Raw genomic sequence first — 21,424 nt, 5'->3', positions numbered from 1 at the left:
CCTTATGACGGCTAGTTGTTGTCGCCTCATGACGGCTAGCTGCTGTCGCCTCATGACGGCTAGTTGCTGTCGCCTCATGATGGCTAGCTGCTGTCATCTCATGATGGCTACAGTAGTTGCTGACACCTCATGACGGCTAGTTGTTGTCGCCTCATGACGGCTAGCTGCTGTCGCCTCATGACGGCAAGTTGCTGTCGCCTCATGGCTAGCTGCTGTCATCTCATGACGGCTACAGCACTTGCTGTCACCTCATGAGGGTTACCTGCTGTCGGTCGCCTCATGACGGCTAGTTGCTGTCAAATCATGACAGCTACAGTAGTTGCTGTCGCCTCATGACAGCTAGTTGCTGTCGCCTCATGACGGCTAGTTGCTGTCACCTCATGACAGCTAGCTGCTGTTGCCTCATGATGGCTAGCTGCTGTCGCCTCATAACGGCTAGTTGCTGTCACCTCATGACAGCTAGCTGCTGTTGCCTCATGATGGCTAGCTGCTGTCGCCTCATGATGGCTAGTTGCTGTCGGTCGCCTCATGATGGCTAGGTGCTATCAGTTTTTCCTAGCCACCGTGCTTCTACATCTCATTGCTTGCTCTCTGGGATTTTAGGCTCGATTTCTGTATAAGCACCTTAAAAAGGGTTTTACAAATACATTTAATGGATTGAGAATTGGTCTGGTAAACAGGCAGCTATGAAAAATATCCATGAAAACTCACAGGGTAAATATTATGTTCTACAGCTTAACATGAAGTATTCTAACTCCGGTGAGCAGAACCTCGAGAACTCCTTAATATTAAAGATCGCACATCAGCTGTTGTTATCAAGGAGACACACACTACCTCATTGAGCGTACCTGACACTGTCGTTCTATCCTGCCGATGCATAGAAAAAACAACTAGTTGTATATTATCCATGTCCTTGTTCAGCCAAGTTTCTGAGAAGCATAGGATATTACAGTTTTCAGGTCCCATTGACAGGATAGTCTCGAACAGAGCTCATCCAGTTAGTTCTCCAGTGATTGTCGATTCACCAGTAGAACAGAGGGTAGAGACGGTTTATTTACTCGTCGACAAAGTTGTGGGTGCTCCCACGTTGACCTCTATATCATAGTTTCAGCAGCGTGCCCCCACGCTGACCTCTATATCATAGTTTAATCGGGGTGCCCCCACGTCGACCTCTATATTGTAGTTTCATCAGGGTGCCCCCACGTCAACCTCTATATCATAGTTTCATCAGGGTGCCCCCACTTTGACCTCTATATCGTAGTTTCATCAGGGTGCCCCCACGTCGACCTCTATATCATAGTTTCATCGGGGTGCCCCCACGTTGACCTCTATATCATAATTTCATCAGGGTGCCCCCACGTCGACCTCTATATCGTAGTTTCATCAGGGTGCCCCCACGTCGACCTCTATATCATAGTTTCATCGGGGTGCCCCCACGTTGACCTCTATATCATAGTTTCATCAGGGTGCCCCCACGTTGACCTCTATATCGTAGTTTCATCAGGGTGCCCCCACGTCGACCTCTACATCATAGTTTCATCAGGGTGCCCCCACGTGGACCTCTATATCGTAGTTTCATCAGGGTGCCCCCACGTTGACCTCTATATCGTAGTTTCATCAGGGTACCCCCACGTCGACCTCTATATCGTAGTTTCATCAGGGTACCCTCACGTCGACCTCTATATCGTAGTTTCATCAGGGTACCCCCACGTCGACCTCTATATCGTAGTTTCATCAGGGTACCCCCACGTCGACCTCTATATCGTAGTTTCATCAGGGTGCCCCCACGTCGACCTCTATATCGTAGTTTCATCAGGGTGCCCCCACGTTGACCTCTATATCGCCGTATCTTTCTCTTCCGAGTATTGGGGATGAGGGCCTGGTCCGGGGTGAGCAGTACATCCTGTGCCTCGGAATCTTTGAAGTGGAAATCTTCATACAAATCGAGGTTAGTGATCGCTGTTCTTTTCGGTCATAGGAACCGATGGCGATAACTTTATGTACAAAAAAAGTTACGATCAGTGTAAAAAAACACAACATTAAATAATGGGTAAGGAGCACGTAAAAGGGTCGCTACACATTCCAGTGCCATGTGTGTGTGTGTGTGTGTGTGTGTGTGTGTGTGTGTTTGTGTGTGTGTGTGTGTGTGTGTGTGCGTGTGTGCGTGCATGCGTTGTGACAGCTGACAATGCAGTCCTGGGTTGGACAGTAGGAGTGTGGCGCTCCAGAAATACTTTTAGGGCCATAAGACAGTAAACCCTCCCCTGAAACTGACACAACCCTGACCACCTCACACACACACACACACACACACACACACACACACACACACACACACACACACACACACACACACACACACACACACACACCACACATCACCCCTCATCCCTTGTCCAGGTGGCAGCCAAACCTAAAGAGTAGTGTCGGTGTGAAACAATAATCTCAGTCCCAGAGATGGCGGCAGGATCTCAACGCTTTCTACCACTCGGTCTATGGATATTTCTCTTCATCTTCACTACTGGTAAGAATGTTAGCTTCCACTTTACTGTATAAGCATGGCTAATTTCTAGAGGTATTTCAATTGGTATTTTATTGGTATTTGGTGGAATGTCAGGGTATGGGATGTGTAGCTTGGCTTTCTGAGCGGTTGGCAGAAGCATTATGACGATGAGTTTAAAGCTTTATACATACGCTTCAAAATGGCACAAATGTTTTGCATGATTTAAAAATGTACCTAGAGAACAGAATAAACTATTAAAACTAGTTTAGCTATTTTTGTATGATCAAAAAAAAAAAGGCCCTTTTGATTAAAAACTTCTTAAGCTGGGGCCTCCCGCCAGCGGGACAACTTCCGGGTGAAACTGGAGGGTGCGCAATTCAAATAAATAATCATAAAAATTATGGATATTAAACATTTAGGTACATACAAGTGTCTTATATCGGTTGAAAGCTTAAATTATTGTTAATTTAACAGTACCGTCCGATTTACAGTATCTATTACAGCGAAAGCATGCCATGCAATTGTTTGAGGATGGCGCCCCACATCAAAATATTTTTACACCGGCACAGGTTTCATAAATTCACAAATAGAGATAAAATATTCACGTACTTTTGGAATATCTTCCTCTGATTTGTCATCCAAAGTGTCCCAGCTATAACATGTAGTGTTGTTTTGTTAGATAAAAAAAGTCTGTTTAGTTGGCGCCATCGATTTGAGTAATCCAATCGTTCAACATGCAGAAAAAGTAATGCAAAAATCTACCCCTAAACTTTGTTTCAACAAGTCAAAATACGTTTCTATTTACTCATCAGATACCTTAAAATGTAATCAAACTATAATATTTCTTACGGAAAGAAGTATGTACAATAGGAAATTTTAGCAGGTGCGTCTTGTCTTCATGGCGTGCCCAAATACAAATTTCCAAGACTGTGTCCCTGTACTAAAACTGATATCTCTTATTCGTTTTGGAAGTTACAAGCCTGAAACCTTGAACATAGACTGCTGACCCCCTGTGGAAACCATAGGAATTGCATCCTGGGAGCTAGAATTCAGTATGCCCTTATACTTTCCATTGTAAGAGCACGGTCTCTCAAAAAATTAAAATTCTGGTTGTTTTTTTCTTTGGATTTTCTATTGTGTTATATTCTCCTACATTATTTTAACATTTCTACAAACTGCAAAGTGTTTTCTTTCCAATGGTACCAATTATATGCATATCCTGGAATATCTTGACAATGTTTGTTTTTTATGTCTTTGAAGCTGGAATAAAATACATATTTTAGCTGTTTGTACATAACATTGAAAGAATAATTTGCTGCAGGAAATTTGCTGCCAGATGGTGAAGTGGGATTCATCACTCCAGAGAACACGTTTCCACTTCTCCAGAGTCCAATGGCGTCGAGCTTTACACCATCCGACGCTTGCATTGCTCTGCCATGGAAACTCATTTAATGAAGCTCCCGACTAACAGTTCTTGTGCTGATGTTGCTTCCAGAGGCAGTTTGAAACTCGGTAGTGAGTCTTGCAACCGAGGACAGGTGATTTTTACATGCCACGCACTCGGCTGTCCCGTACTGTGAGCTTGAGGGGCCTACCACTTTGGGGATGAGCCGTTGGTGCTCCTAGACATGTCCACTTCACAATAACAACATTTACAGTTGACCGGGGAAGCTCTAGCAGGGCAGAAATTTGACGAACTGACTTGTTGGAAAGGTGGCATCCTATGACGGTGCCACATTGAAAGCCACTGAGCTCTTCAGTAAGGCCATTCTACTGCCAATGTTTGTCTATGGAGATTGCATGGCTGTGTGCTTCATTTTATACAGCTGCCATCAACGGGTGTGGCTGAAAAAGCTGAATCCACTCATTTGAAGGGGTGTCCACATGTTTTCGTATATATCATGTTGTTTTAGCTGACATCCAACCTTGTGTGTTCCCCTATTGAAGTATTAATAACTCACTCTATCTCCCTCTATCTCCCTCTATCTCACCCTATCTCTTTCTATCTCCATCTATCTCACCTTATCTCCCTCTATCTCACTATTTGTCTCTCTCACTGTAACCCACTTGGTGTCTCTCATTGTATCTCACCATGTGTCTCTCTCTATCTCACTCAATCATTTTGTCTCTGATGGTATCTCAGCAGTAGCAGGGGTGAACCTGGAGGGGGAGCTGTTCAAGGACCTGATGAGAGGCTACAACAAGAACGTCCGGCCCATGGAGAAGAGTGGTGACATCACACAGGTCACCGTCAAGATGACCCTCACCAACCTTATTTCCCTGGTCAGTGTGTGTGTGTGTGTGTGTGTGTGTGTGTGTGTGTGTGTGTGTGTGTGTGTGTGTGTGTGTGTGTGTGTGATCATCTTGCTTTCCATCCCTAGAATGAAAAGGAAGAAGCCCTTACAACCAGCGTCTGGATTGAAATGGTAAAATCCCTTGTTAACTCAGGTTAAACACTCACACAGTGGCTTAGTACCACACCATGTCACTCAACTCTTTGTCTTCGTTTCCTTTCATATTATATTTGTTATCTGCTTTTTCCATTGTCAGAAATGGTGTGACTACAGGCTGAGGTGGGACCAATCTCCCAGGTCTATCCTGTACGGAAACCTCACCTCCCAGATGAGGATCCCATCCAAGAGCATCTGGCTGCCTGACATCATCCTGGAGAACAAGTGAGTCTAGAAAGCATGACGTAAAATCATCACTTAACGTGCTGGCCAAGGGAACACTGCAGATTCATGATAACGGCATCCATGTTAGGACAAAACATGTGATCCCATACATAACCTCCCTCCTTTCTCGCTCTCTCTCTCCAAAGTGTAGACGGAAAGTTTGAGATAGCCATGTACTGTAATGCCCTGGTGTCTCCTGGTGGCTGTGTGTACTGGCTGCCTCCTGCCATCTATCGCAGCGCCTGCTCCATCACCGTCAACTACTTCCCCTTCGACTGGCAGAACTGCACCATGGTGTTCCGGTATGGGCGTCACAGTCACACACACCCCACTAATGACTAATCTCAACTGAATATAACCACCAGCTGCAGGTAGCCTAGCGGTTAAGAGCGTTGGGCCAGTTACCTGAAAAGGTTGCTGGTTCGAATCCCCAAGACGGAAAATGCCGTTCTGCCCTTGAGCAAGGCAGTTAACCCCCTGACAACAACTGCTTCCAGGGTGCTAATGATGTTGATTAAGGCAGCCCCAACACCTCTTTTGATTCAGTGGGTTTGGGTTAAATGCAGACTAGACATTTTGGTTGCAACTGACTAGTTCGCCCTGAACCTCCCTGTGCCGTTATACTGTGTACCCCTTCAGCAGATCTGAAAGAATTGAGTAGAGGCTGGATTCAATCCGCATCGCAAAGCTCTGTTAAAATGTAAAGTTCATTTCCGATTCTGCTGACACATGCAGAATTGACTGTGAATGCAGTCTCTGCGAACGCAGGAACATTGCCTTTAAATTTCAGTGGAGCTATAACATGGATCTTCCACAATAGTGATTTAATCTAACCCAAAGTGTACGCAAAATGGTCTGGGAAACCAATCAATTAAACCACAAATATAAAAAAACATCAAGTTAGTCAATATGAGACGCAGCTTATTGGTGTGTCAGTGGAGTGTGTTCTGTGTTTTTAGTTTCACGGTTATGGATGACTGTTTCCTCTATCCCTGTGTTCAGTTCCCAGACCTACAACGCTAACGAGATAGAACTAGTTCTCACAGAGGAGGACAACCAGCCTGTGGAGTGGGTGGTGATCGACCCTGAGGCTTTTACTGGTATTGTAGTAACCCTACGCCGCAAACACCTTGATTGATTTATGTTTTGTTTTTTTGTGAGCGTATGAAAAATACAAGGAACATTAGGGAACAGAGGATAACATGAGACCATTTTACAACAAGACCAAAAAATGTTCATAGAATCGTCAATAAACGTTCAATTCAATTTGGGTTCTGTTTCTTAAAAACAAATACAAAGTTATTGCATCATCTGGGAACTGAAGAGGATATAAAACCTTCTCTCGTTATCTCATTCTAGACAGAATTGGATAATGTTCTAGGCAGCATACATGGGAGCCATGACACTATCCATATTAACTCTGGCTCTCGTCTGTTGTCAGAGAATGGAGAGTGGATCATCAAACACAGGCCTGCTAAGAAGATGATTAACCAGCGCTACACTAAAGATGAGTTAGAGTACCAGGAAGTGGTGTTCTTCCTGATGATCCAGAGGAAACCTCTGTTCTACGTCATCAACATCATCGTTCCCTGTGTCCTCATCTCATCCCTGGGCCTGCTCGTCTACTTCCTGCCTGCCAAAGGTGACGACTGCATGGACACACACACACACACCCACACACGGACGCATACACATGTACACACGTATGCACACCCACGTTCACGCACACACACGTTCATGCACAAACACACACACGCACGCACGCACACACACACAGACACACACACACACACACACGCACACACGCACACACACACACACACTCACATACTCATTGTCTGCACTCAAGACATTCACCTAACCTACCCGGTAACACTTCTAATACACCTATAGATGCTTGTGAAACCCAGTACATACAGTATGATGAACTGCATGTCGCTCCGCATAAATTACTAAAATATCAGTGTAAATTTAAAATGTAGATGTAAAATATCAATGTAAATGTAGATTTTCATCAACTGATTGACTCTCTGTGCTTGTGATCTGATGTTGGTTTTGGTCAGCTGGGGGTCAGAAGTGCACCGTGTCCATCATGATTCTCCTGGCCCAGACTGTCTTCCTCATCCTCATAGCCAACAAGGTCCCAGAAACCTCCCAGACTGTTCCTCTCATCGGAAAGTAGGACCACTTATTTTAATATCATTTACTTAGACTATATTTTACTGCTTCCCTTTAAGTAAAATTAAAACATGTATTCAACTACCACAAAAATACGTATAAAGAGCGGAAGCAAGTCACCAAATTTTCTTAATGGAAACGACCTTCTAGTTCTAATATGTTATTCTATTAAAAACAAAAAAAACTATGTTTTAAGTGAGAAGTCGATAAAAAGAAAGGAAATTCACACAATGCCTACTGTACTTTACCCATGCCCTACCAAGGTTTTCCAGCACACAGCTTTGACCTACTACAGTAGCTATGTTGGTATTGTAATTCAAACTATGTGTAAGCAGGTTGTTTAGTATTCAAACCTTCTCAAACTGCTTAATTCATACTCTTAGAGGAGATGTTCCCACAATAATATGATTTGTACCACATACAAGGAAGAGTATTGGATTCTTCCCACATCACACTAAGACATTACCCCATTTCACTACCTTTTCAATATTTTTTTTATTATATCAAAGCTGGCTTATATAGACCATCATATTTGATTGAGTGAGCTGTTTTGTCTTGTAGTAATGTGGTGCCTGCCTGTATTTCCTTAAATCTTTATTTTTGCAAAAAAAATTCAAAATATTTAATAACGTAGTTTTTTGTCAGTAGGTGTCCAACATAACAACAGGTCACTTATATAGAGGTCTGTAACAGAGATCTATAGAGCCTGTCTGCAGTCCTGACTTCTGTAACCCTTAGCTTTAATGGCTTCATGTGTTTTGTAGGTACCTGATGTTTGTCATGTCCGTGACCACCATCATAGTAATGAACTGTGTCATCGTGCTGAACCTGTCTCTAAGATCCCCCAATACACACATCATGAACAATAAAGTCAGGAAGGTAAGACTCTAAAACTGTGGCCAACAAGTTTGTCAGAAGCGTCCCACGCCTCTAATGTGGTTTTATATGGTCTTCTGCATTACCGGATGGCTTGTTAGGCCGTAAGGGAAAGTTTGGCTGATCTGGACTGGTAGTGTTGACCAGGGATGAGGTCAATTCAGGAATTAAACTGAAATTCTAATTCACTAATAGATTTTTAAAAATCTAATTTGAATGATGTATCAATAAACTAAGGACAAGTAATCTATGTATATATATAAATAGACTTCCTGAATTGAGTATCTTCCATTATATTTACATTTTTGTAATTTAGCAGACGCTCTTATCCAGAGCCACTTACAGGAGCAATTGGGTTTATGTGCCTTGCTCAAGGGCACATCAAAAGTTTATGCTAGGGGATTCAAACCAGCGACCTTTCGTTATTGGCCCAATGCTCTTAACCGCTAGGCTACCTAACCCAACTCTGATGTTGACCTTTGACCCTTGACAATGTTGACCTCAGGTCCTGCTGAACATCCTGCCTCGGCTGCTGAGGATGCAGATGCGACCGTGGACACCGTCTGAGGACTGTGACCTCAGTGATGGAACCGGTAATGGTCACAGTCACAGTACCGACAGTGGGAGTAACATATTCCTAGTCCCCGGCCGGCGGCGCAGCTCCCTAGGACTCATCATCAAGGCAGAGGAATACGTCATGAAGACGGCCCGGTCTGAACTCATGTTCTCCAGGCTCAGAGAGAGAGACGGCCTCATGAAATCTGCACTGGAGAAGATCTGTGAGTAGGGTTACACATAGAATAGATTTTTTGTTCACACTGTACTTACCCTCCACTTAGGATGAGGATAAGGGTTAGGATAAGGGTTAGGTTTGAACCAGCAGCTGGACATGAGGCTAGGGTTAGGGTTGAACCAGCAGCTGGACATGAGGCTAGGGTTAAGGTTGAACCAGCAGCTGGACATGAGGCTAGGGTTAGGGTTTAACCAGCAGCTGGACATGAGGCTAGGGTTGGGGTTGAACCAGCAGCTGGACATGAGGCTAGGGTTAGGGTTGAACCAGCAGCTGGACATGAGGCTAGGGATAGGGTTGAACCAGCAGCTGGACATGAGGCTAGGGTTAGGGTTGAACCAGCAGCTGGACATGAGGCTAGGGTTAGGTTTGAACCAGCAGCTGGACATGAAGCTAGGGATAGGGTTGAACCAGCAGCTGGACATGAGGCTAGGGTTAGGGTTGAACCAGCAGCTGGACATGAGGCTAGGGTTGGGGTTGAACCAGCAGCTGGACATGAGGCTAGGGTTAGGGTTGAACCAGCAGCTGGACATGAGGCTAGGGATAGGGTTGAACCAGCAGCTGGACATGAGGCTAGGGTTAGAGTTGAACCAGCAGCTGGACATGAGGCTAGGGTTAGGGTTGAACCAGCAGCTGGACATGAGGCTAGGGTTAGGTTTGAACCAGCAGCTGGACATGAAGCTAGGGATAGGGTTGAACCAGCAGCTGGACATGAGGCTAGGGTTAGGGTTGAACCAGCAGCTGGACATGAGGCTAGGGTTAGGGTTGAACCAGCAGCTGGACATGAGGCTAGGGTTAGGGTTGAACCAGCAGCTGGACATGAGGCTAGGGTTAGGGTTGAACCAGCAGCTGGACATGAAGCTAGGGTTAGGGTTGAACCAGCAGCTGGACATGAGACTAGGGTTAGGGTTGAACCAGCAGCTGGACATGAAGCTAGGGTTAGGGTTGAACCAGCAGCTGGACATGAGGCTAGGGTTAGGGTTGAACCAGCAGCTGGACATGAAGCTAGGGATAGGGTTGAACCAGCAGCTGGACATGAGGCTAGGGTTAGGGTTGAACCAGCAGCTGGACATGAAGCTAGGGATAGGTTTGCTGCTGTAAGTACAGTGTAATTACACAATAATAAGGGCAGTTTAATGTAAAGTGTTACCATATTTTCAATCTTAGCTGCGAGAAAATTGCAAGAAATTTGTATAGGTTAATTCTCTGTTTTAACCTTTGACCCTAGATAACAATCTTGAGGGGAGTACGGCACAAGACCTGGGGACCAGCCTGGCCCAGGCCTCACCGGAGGTACGCCAGTGTGTGGAATCCTGCAAACATATTGCCAAGAGTGCCAGGCAACAAAACAACTTTGACAGTGTGAGTCTCCCAAATGTGTTTCACCCACCTGGGTGATGCACAGTTACCATTTTGTGCCAGAACATTACTGAAAGGAAACTGATTTCCCAACATTTAGAGTGAGTCTCCCCTCTGACCTGTACCTCTGATACCACAACAGGAGAATGAGGAGTGGTTCCTGGTTGGCCGGGTGATTGACAGGGTGTGCTTCATCGCCATGGCGCTGTCGTTCTTCATGGGCACCATCGGAATCTTCCTGATGGGGCATTTCAACCAGCCCCCCTCCGTACCTTTCCCTGGTGATCCCAGGAAGTACCTTCCTCCGTTAGGGAATAACATCACCGATCCCACTGGGAATGACACTGGTGAAAATCTACTGGGTTGAGAAATGTCCATAAACCAGGAAGAGGTCTGAAAATGGCCCTAGAAAGGAATGGGTTTTAGCACAGGTTATTGTGGCTGCAGAAAGCTTTGAGAGATCTTTGATTATGTATGTATTGGTGGTCTGAGACTGAAACTAAACCATGTGGGTCTGTCACAGGTTTTGCAGTTTATGAGTTTACTCATTCAGTGAGACAACAAAGATTTTGACGGTGGATTATAGATGTCCATACGAATTACAAAGGGATATGCTTGACCATACGCACTGATGCCTTGTATGATATGTGTGTTTCAGAGAAATGGTTGAAGGTGGTATTTTTGAGTAATATGCTAAAGTTTTATCACACTGTTATGTTTACTTTCTTCAAGGCAACCCAACCCGGACTCAGGGGTAGACGTAACCTAATAAATGTAAATCTGGTACACTCCAATTAGTATGATATGTTACGTTTCTTAAGGTATGAATTCATTTGTGGATGTCCATCATCCATTTTATATAATATGTTACGAATTACAATTTGTACAATATGTTACGGATTTCAAAACATATATGTTACGAATTACAATTTGTTGTTACTAACATTAGCTAGGTGGCTAACGCTAACGTTGGCTAGGTGGAAAATGTTAACGTTAGCTAGGTGGCTAACGCTAACATTGGCTAGGTGGCAAATGTTAACGTTAGCTAGGTGGCTAATGTTAGCTAGGTGGCTAACGTTAGCTTGGCTAGGTGTTAGGGTTAAGATTAGGATTAAAGTTAAGCTAACGTGCTAAGTAGTTACACAGTAGCTAAAAGGTAGTAAGTAGTTGTAAAGATGCAATTAGACGAAATGCTAAAGTTGTATGTGATAAGATTCAAACATACAACCTTTAGTTTGCTAGACCTTCGCATTATACGTCTACTCATCCACCCCGACCAACCATCCTACTTAAGTTACTTTCAATCTTATGTAAACATACCGAACATAACATATCATATTAATTTGAGTGTCCCGGATTTACATTTACTATGTTACGTCTAGTCTATGAGACCATGCTGGGCAACCATCATCCATCATGTTTTTTGTAAGATAGTTAATTTAGTTGTGATTTTGATATTAATCAGCAAACACAGTGTTCTCTTTTCCAGATTGTTGATCATACACATGTTTTTTTTGTTTTGTTTGAAGATTAACTTTGTTTCATTAAAAGTAAAGGTATAGCAACTTTTGGTAGTATGGGTGTGAGAAAGAGTCGTCGTCCCCCCCTGTTTGAAAAACACAGCTGCTTGCTTGCTAGCCACTAACTTCAATCAAGAGATGCCAGGGAGTGGACCTCAGAGGGTAAGTGCTTGACAAATGGCAACATTTAAAAAGCTGGAATTGTTTTAAGATGATCATACCATGAATCATTTAGCTATTTGAGGACCCCTTTAGGTATAACATATACAGTTGAAGTCGGAAGTTTACATACACATAGGTTGGAGTCATTAAACCTCGTTTTTCAACCACTCCACAAATGTCTTGTTAACAAACTATAGTTTTGGCAAGTTGGTTAGGACATCTACTTTGTGCATGACACAAGTAATTTTTCCAACACCTGTTAACAGACAGATTATTTCACGTATACTTCACTGTATCACAATTCCAGTGGGTCAGAAGTTTACATACACAAAGTTGACTGTGCCTTTAAACAGCTTGGAAAATTCCCCAAAATGATGTCATGGCTGTTGTCATGGCTGTTGAACTCCACAAGTCTGGTTCATCCTTGGGAGCAATTTCCAAACAAAGGTACCACGTTAATCTGCACAAACAATAGTACGCAAGTATAAACACCATGGGACCACGCAACCGCCATACTGCTCAGGAAGGAGATGCGTTCTGTCTCCTAGAGATGAATGTACTTTGGTGCGAAAAGTGCAAATCAATCCCAGAACAACAGCAAAGGACCGTGTGAAGATGCTGGAGGAAACAGATACAAAAGTATCTATATCCACAGTAAAATTAGTCCTATATCGACATAACCTGAAAGGCCGCTCAGCAAGGAAGAAGCCACTGTTCCAAAACCGACATAAAAAAGACAGACTACGGTTTGCAACTGCACATGGGGACAACGATCGTACTTTTTGGCGAAATGTCCTCTGGTCTGATGAAACAAAAATATAACTGTTTTTCCATAATGACCATCGTTATGTTTGGAGGAAAATGGGGGAGGCTTGCAAGCCAAAGAACACCATCCAAACCGTGAAGCACGGGGGTGGCAGCATTATGTTGTGGGGGTGCTTTGCTGTTGGAAGGATTGGTGCACTTCCCAAAATAGATGGCATCATGAGCAAGGAAAATTATGTGGATATATATAGAAGCAATATCTCAAGACATCAGTCAGGAAGTTAAAGCTTGGTCACAAATGGGTCTTCCAAATGGACAATGACCCCAAGCATACTTCCAAAGTTGTGGCAAAAAAAAGTCAAGGTATTGGAGTGGCCATGACAAAGCTCTGACCTCAATCCTATAGAAATTTTGTGGGCAGAACCGAAAAAGCGTGTGCTGCTCGAGGCCTACAAACCTGACTCAGTTACACCAGCTCTGTCAGGAGGAATGGGCCAAAATTCATCCAACTTATTGTGGGAAGCTTGTGGAAGGCTACCCGCAACGTTTGTCCCAAGTTAAACAATTTAAAGGCAATGCTACCAAATACTAATTGAGTGTATGTAAACTTCTGACCCACTGGGAATGAGATGAAAGAAACAAAAGCTTATATAAATCACTCTGCTATTATTCTGACATTTCACATTCTTAAAATAAATTGGTGATCCTAACTGACCTAAGACAGTGAATTTCTACTAGGATTAAATGTCAGGAATTGTGAAAAAACGAGTTTAAATGTATTTGGCTAATGTGTATGTAAACTTCCGACTTCAACTGTACATGGGCATTAGACCCTAAGCAACTGTGTTGTATTCATTAGGGCACACCGTATCAAAACATTTTGCATCTGAAAATGAAAATAATGTTTATTTTGGAACAGGCAGTCCCTCCCTGTTCCAATCTGTTTTCTTCAGTTTGGTGCCTAATGAATATGACCCTGGTATAACACTGACAGCTCATAAAGTTAATGATAGGCTCAGAGTTGCAAAATTGTTTGGATTTCTATTTTCAAAATTCAGGAATCTAACAAAAGGATTTCTGGAAAACTTCCGGAATTTTGCAACCCTAGTTCAGAGCATTCAGTGCCCACATCTCACATGGGTTTGATGCCCTACTTAAAAAGGTGGAAGTGACTGTGGCCCATCAGGTTGCGTGGTCTGATCATGTGACTATAGAAAGGTCAGAACTGTAATACCTGGTGGACAAGAGGACAGATTTAGTCTAGAATCCTAGAACCATACTAAACTAGTTCAGCAGAGTCTAGAACCTGCCGGCGTGGAAGGCAAATAACAATGGTTCCCAATGGAGACCGAGGCAAAGCTGTTCTGGCGAGCCGGCCAGAGGTGCGTCTGGAATACCAGAAGAAGTCATTAAACTGGAGGGGGTTCTCACTTACCCCTGGAGCCACAATCTGATCAACAGAAAGGTGACCGATATGATATCTAGATAATTTAATACAAAATAATAATATATGCCATTTAGCAGACACTTTTATCTGAAGAATCAAACACACTATCCTGCATTGCAAGCACCATGCTCTACCAACTAAACTACAAGGGACCACAATTTAGCAGGCCCTTTTATCCTGAAGCGATGTACACTTTTCAAGGCCTGTGGAGGAATTTTACTCCTAAACCTTGGAGTTCAGTTATTAACACTGTGCTCCAACAAACTGTGAGCCATCACATCTATAATCATTGAGAAAGCTTACCCAATAATACATACTCTAGCATGGTGTATGTTCGGGCAACACACACCTTCTTCTTGGCAGGGTTCTGGTCATTATCTTCGTCATTGAAAGGGAGGGGTATGGGAGCTGCAGCAGAGTCTGAGGTGTGTGTGTGTGGGGGGACTGTTTTGGGTAAGGCTTGATGTTGAAGCTGTCCTTACCCTTTACCCCACCCCTCCTCCTAAATCATTAGGGTATGTATGAGCAGGGGTTGGGCAGGGGTTGCAAAATTACGGAAACTTTTAATAAATTCACGGGTTTTCCAGAAATCCTGGTTGGAAGACTCCCCGAATCAGGAGGGAATAAGCAGGAAATCCGGAATCCTGGATTTCCCAGGATTTATGGAAAACCAGGGAATTTATTGAAAGTTCCCGGAATTCTTCAACCCTACTTCTGCTTACTCTAGGTGCACGGATGAGGGCAAAGTTCAGGCACAGGTAGTCTGCTGGCGTCCGAATCCTTGCTCCTGCCCTCTCGGCCCCAGCGAGGAGCTCCATGAGTGGGCGCATAGCAAGCGGGAGCGGGCCTCTTCAATGGCGGATGTTTGTTTACAGCCCTGTCAGCTCCCATTAGCGCCCGGCACATCGACAACCTCTGATGTGCTAATCACCGCCGTCGTGAGGGAGGGAGGGAGGGAGAGAGAGAGAGAGAGAGAGAGAGAGAGAGAGAGAGAGAGCGGATAGATGTCGATCGGCTCCCCGAGCCTTTCCATGCGCGCACACACACACACACAGGAGAGGGAGACCTATTCCTTTTATCTGTGTCCAGGAGCTGATACAAGACGAAGCAATGTGAGCCCACATCAGCAGAGCAGCAGCACAACTCCCAGACCTAACTATGCATCACAGAGATGACAGAGAGAGAGAGAGAGAGAGAGAGAGAGAGAGAGAGAGAGAGAGAGAGAGAGAGAGAGAGAGAGAGAGAGAGAGAGAGAGAGAGAGAGAGAGAGAGAGAGAGAGAGAGAGAGAGAGAGAGAGAGAGAGAGAGAGAGAGAGAGAGAGAGAGAGAGAGCCCTGGATACACAGAGAGCAGTGGAGGCTGGTGAGGGGAGAACGACTCATAATAATGGCTGGAACAGAGCAAATGGAATGACATCAAACACCTGGAAACCATGGAAACCTTGTGTTTGATGTATTTGATACCATTCCACCGATTCCGCTACATTCATTACCATTAGCGCCTTTCATTACCATTAGGGGTACATTTAATTTATGTACCCCTAATTGCACCGAATACATCTGTTTATCCTACAGCTATTGTAAGCAGTAATCATGAGCCTATAAACCAGAGTTACGCTGTTAGCACTGAGGCGGTGTGCAATAGTAGGAAGATCACATTATGCAGCTCACCCTGCACTATCAGCTCTAATGTAAATAACATGAGTAAGTCTACCTCTGGTAAGCTTCTCAGTAAAGCATTAAAAACAATCAAGCAACCCAGAAAAGTGCTAAAAAGAGCCCATATTAACATACGAAGCCTAAGAAACAAGGTCCATGAAGTCAATAACTTGCTTGTAACAGATGACATTCATATTCTGACTATCTCTGAAACTCACTTAGATAATACCTTTGATGATACAGTGGTAGCAATACATGGTTATAACATCTACTGAAAAGACGGAAATGCCAACGTAGGCGGTGTTGCGGTCTATATTCAGGACCACATTCCTGTAAAGCTTAGAGACGATCTAATGTTAAATACTGTTGAAGTAATATGGCTGCAGGTTCATCTGCTTCACCTAAAGCCCATTCTGGTGGGAAGCTGCTATAGACCACCAAGTGCTAACAGTCAGTATCTGGATAACATGTGTGAAATGCTTGATAAAGTATATTTTCTGGGTGATTTTAAATATTGACTGGCTCTCATCAAGCTGCCCACTCCGGAACGGTTCGTTGCTAAAGTGCTTTTCCGTTCCCCTTCACACTCCTGGGCCAGACTACACTCAATCATAGGACCTACTGAAGAGATGAGTCTTCAATAAAGACTTAAAGGTCGAGACCGAGCCCATGTTGTCTCTGCCTGGCCGGTTCCCCTCTCTCCACTGGGATTCTCTGCCTCTAACCCTATTACAGGGGCTGAGTCACTGGCTTACTGGTGTTCTTTCATGCCGTCCCTAGGAGGGGTGTGTCACTTGGGTGGGTTGAGTCACTGACGTGATCTTCCTGTCCCGGTTGGTGCCCACCCTTGGGTTGTGCAGTGGGGAAGATCTTTGTGGGCTATACTCGACCTTGTCTCAGGATGGTAAGTTGGTGGTTGAAGATATCCCTCTTGTGGTGTAGGGGCTGTGCTTTGGCAAAGTGGGTGGGGTTATATCCTGCCTGTTTGGCTCTGTCCGGGGGTATTGTCGGACAGGGCCACAGTGTCTCCCGACCCCTCCTGTCTCAGTCTCCAGTATTTATGCTGCAATAGTTTATGTATCAGGGGGCTAGGGTTAGTCTGTTATATCTGGAGTATTTCTCCTGTCTTATCTGGTGAATTTAAGTATACTTTCTCTAAATCTCTTTCTTTCTTTCTCTCTCTCAGAGAACCTGAGCCCTATGACCATGCCTCAGGACAACCCAAACTGATGACTCCTTGCTGTCCCCAGTCCACCTGGTTATTTTATGTCATTTTGGGCGAAAATTGAAAAAAGGCGCAGACCCTTAATTAAGAGGAACATAACAGGAGTGGCCAGTGATTCCAAGTCTATGTATATAGGGCAGCAGCCTCTAAGGTGCAGGCTTGAGTCACCGGGTGGTAGCCGGCTATTGATGGCTATTTAACAGTCTGATGGCCTTGAGATAGAAACTGTTTTTCAGTCTCTCGATCCCAGCTTTGATGCACTTGTGCTGACCTTGCCTTCTGGATGATAGCGGGGTGAACAGGCTGTTGCTCGGGTGGTTGATGTCCTTGATGATCTTTTTGACCTTCCTGTGACATCAGGTGCTGTAGGTGGCCTGGAGGGCAGGCGGTGTGCCTCCGGTGATGCGTTGGGCAGACCACACCCCCCTCTGGCGAGCCCTGTGATTGCGGACGGTGCAGTTGAATGCTCTCAATTGTACATCTGTAAAAGGATGTGAGAGTCTTAGGGACCAAGCCAAATTACTTCAGCCTCCCGAGGTTGAAGAGGCCCTGTGACAAAGGTACAGCTTCTGCAACAAAGTTGTAGTTTTACTGTTCACAACAAACCAGTGGTGGAAAAAGTACTCAGATACTGTACCTTAATAGAAAATGATTAAAGTAAAAGTGAAAGTCACCCAGTGAAAGTCACCCACGTTTTAAACGTACTTGAGGACAGTGGTGGAAAAGAACTCAAATGTAACACTCGCGTAAAAGTAAAAAGTACAATTAAATGCTTTACATCGATGTCCTTATATTAAGCAAACCAGACAGCATGACAACATCCGTTACTAACGCAGTACTTGTGTTTAGTTAGTCCGCCAGATGCTGCGTACCATTTTGCGCAAAGCTCTGTTGGTGTGATCAAGGCGTTAGTTACACATTCACCTTCTACTGCCATTTCTGTCAAGCCGTCTATGCATACATTTTGATGCATACGTTGAATAAATCCAATGTATGGACAATGTACCACACTGAACATACTGCAATTTAAGGTAAGGTAATACGCAATGAAGCTGTCGGTGTGATCGAGGCCTGCGCCATGGACCAGAACTATTTTCCCAACTCCTGCAATTTTTGTTTTGAAAATATGAGGATGATGGCTAGCTCGCTAGCAAACTAGGTATGTTATTTGATTGCTATAAGAAAATTAGAAAAGCTTATTCAAATGCTGAAATCCCAGATTATTACACTAATAGAATAACTCTGCAAAGAAACATAGCAGTTAGCTAAATACCTGAAAGTAACGTAAACTCACCCCATTCCGTACAAATGTGCGCAACCGCAACATTCAAACGAGGCTACAAATAAATCTAATGGGACTGTAGCGACTGTGTTGACGTCAAAATCAGGGGCGTGAACTAGGTTTCTATTCAAGCGTTGATCGACATGGTGATGGCTCTACAGTATTGGAGAAAAGTTGAAAAAACGGACCCTCCGTTACATTGTGACGTGTCATGTCGTAACGTACAGCATAAAGCAACTATTTCTGTCTTACAATCTCTCTCCACCAGGTTTAGCACTTCTCTCATCCTTTAAAAACAAGAAATGGACAGTGATGGGGTAAGGGGGGATACCTAGTCATTTTTTTCGTCATCATTGCATGCAGTCATCATTCTCAAAGCCGCTGTTTACTTCTAAGATCACTTTAGCACTGCCCTAAAAACCCGATTCAAATTCGACACAAACCTTCAAATAGGTAATGACACATTATATAAACTCTTTCTGGTGTTTTATTTACATTTTAGAGGAGATAAGGTGATAAGTTGGACAGATCGATTGAAAAAAAGCAATTTTCCCACACATCTCTCCTTCTCACGATCACGCATTAGTTTCGCTTCCCCACCCGCCATTTTTAAAAAGACCCGACGGGGCTCATTGCCTGCTTGAATTATGCAGAAACGGGCAGCGTGGGGGTCATGTAATTGATTCTGTTGGAAAGGGGAGAAATTGTGCTTTACAATGGTATTGACATTACAGTTGATCTAGAAGTATTACGTTTTTGGGGTGCTAAAATAAGGGCAATTGTACGGACCAAGGCGATGTACGAGTTTACATGAGTTTACGTTACAACTGCTAAATCTCTCTCGGAAGAACAGCGACTGCCACCCGTTTCGGAGTTTATGGTCTTATGGTGCAACCCAGTGGCTGTAAATTTCATTGCACAAGGTCTATCTGGAATGTTAATTCAAAATTGTGTAGGGTTAGGCATAAGATTAGCATTGTGGTTAAGGTTAGGGTTAAGGTACGGCAACTGCTCGGCCTCCGACCGCAAGGCACTTCAGAGGGTAGTGCGTACGACCCAGTACATCCCTGGGGCAAAGCTGCCTGCCATCCAGGACCTCTACACCAGGCGGTGTCAGAAGAAGGCCCTAAAAATTGTCAAAGAATAGCCATTTATTATAAAAATAGATACAACATTATTTATTGTACTGAACATTTACATCACATTTTACACTGAGTACAGTATTGTTTTCACCCATTTTTATTTTTAAAAATGTTTATTTCACCTTTATTTAACCAGGTAGGAAGGTTGAGAACGTTCTCATTTGCAACTGCCAAGATAAAGCATAGCAATTCGACACATACAACAACACAGAGTTACACATGGAATAAACAAAACATAGTCAATAATACAGTAGAACAAAATAAAACAAAATGTCTATATACAGTGAGTGCAAATGAGGTAAGATAAGGGAGTTAAGGCAATAAATAGGCCATGGTGGCGAAGTAATTACAATATAGCAATTTAACACTGGAATAGTAGATGTGCAGAAGATGAATGTGCAAGTAGAGATACTGGGATGCAAAGGAGCAAGATAAATAAATACAGTATGGGGATGAGGTAGGTAGATAGATGGGCTGTGGACAGGTGCAGTGATCTGCTGCTCTGACAGCTGGTGCTTAAAGCCATACATAGAAATGTGGTGTTTCTCATTCAAACAGTTACGTTACAGTTCAGTCTTCTGTGACGTATATAAAGTGTAATATTGGGAGGCAAACTCAAAATGTAATACATTTAAACTCTATATCTGACATGGTACAGGTGTCCTCTTTTTTTTAAGCCCATAACCATGTGTGTGAGGTGTATACTTTTGTTTCAAAGTAGATTTGTTTAAGACTACCAATAAACACTCTGTGTGACCCTGATTTACTGTAGCCCACTGCCATACATGGTTAACTTGAACATTCAGAAAATAATCTCTTCTAAAACATATTAGAAAATAGGAAATAGCTGAATAAAACATCTGCTCTTCCTAGTTGTATTTAGTTTAGTTTAGTCAGCCTCATCTTGGGGATGGGGTCCTTTTGGTATTTTGTGCAACATGTTGTGTTCTGTGCATTCTTGTGCATACCTATTTTCAGAGGACCTGCACAACACAAACATCACAGATATTAAGACAAACAATAAGATAATACAAAAAAGTTAAACTGGGAAACTAAAATATGACTAAGCCAACATTGATGGCAGCGAACAGCACATTTGATGACAGTTCCTGTCCTATTTACTAGTTTCACCCAGAGTCATCAGTGCCAACAACAGCAGCAGCAGAGTAGAGAGAGTCACAGCAAGCTTTGCCATCTTGTCAGGTTCAGAGGTCTAGGCAGGTAGTGAAGTTCAACAGATACCTGGAACTCTCTCCTCAGAATGAGATTCCAAGATGATCTGATCCAATGATCTGGAATTCTAGTTTAAATACTTTCACAGTTGGAAATATGATGCCCTTTTCTGGATCGTAGACCCAGCGGTTGAGGAACAAGGTGGATTTTTATTTGGGTCAGGGAGGGAAGTGTGACAAACAGGCCCCATTGTTTGTAACTTGGTACAAAACCCCCTTCCACTCTCTGGCCTTGTCTAGAATTTACAGCAACTATATATTGGTGCGTGTCAGCAACAAATGAAGGAAGATGTTATTGTTGTACTACACGCTTTGAAAAAAAGTTCCCATCTAGAACCTTTTTTGTTCCAGGTAGAAACTTTTTGGGTTCCCTTTCCACAGAAGGTTCTACATGGAACCCAAAAGGTTCTACCTGGAACCAAAAAGGGTGTTCCTACTGTATGGGGACAGCCAAAGAAGCCTTTTGGAAGCCTTTTTTCTGAGAGTGTAGATCATTACATAATATTGGAACCGTGTGACATAATGTGATGTTATGTACAGTAGCCTTAAAAATAAGTTCAATTCAAACACAACAAATCTTGACCGTTGTGATTAGTAGGCCTACTGTATG

General features: G+C 43.6%; 1 protein-coding gene across 1 annotated transcript; it reads left to right on the top strand.

Annotated features, from left to right (window-relative positions):
- Window positions 1-2,296: 2,296 nt before the first annotated feature.
- Window positions 2,297-11,948, top strand: LOC139387013 (cholinergic receptor, nicotinic, gamma). The gene is made up of 12 exons (XM_071132962.1): window positions 2,297-2,524; window positions 4,647-4,786; window positions 4,885-4,929; window positions 5,054-5,178; window positions 5,325-5,480; window positions 6,181-6,278; window positions 6,620-6,820; window positions 7,242-7,356; window positions 8,121-8,235; window positions 8,738-9,011; window positions 10,251-10,384; window positions 10,524-11,948. Exons 1-12 carry the CDS (start codon window positions 2,458-2,460, stop codon window positions 10,746-10,748), a joined length of 1,695 nt encoding a protein of 564 aa, XP_070989063.1. The 5' UTR covers window positions 2,297-2,457; the 3' UTR covers window positions 10,749-11,948.
- Window positions 11,949-21,424: the final 9,476 nt, after the last annotated feature.

This window comes from Oncorhynchus clarkii, chromosome 28 (assembly GCF_045791955.1).
Source record: "Oncorhynchus clarkii lewisi isolate Uvic-CL-2024 chromosome 28, UVic_Ocla_1.0, whole genome shotgun sequence".
NCBI lineage: Eukaryota > Metazoa > Chordata > Actinopteri > Salmoniformes > Salmonidae > Oncorhynchus > Oncorhynchus clarkii.
This window is presented reverse-complemented; position numbering and strand designations above follow the sequence as displayed.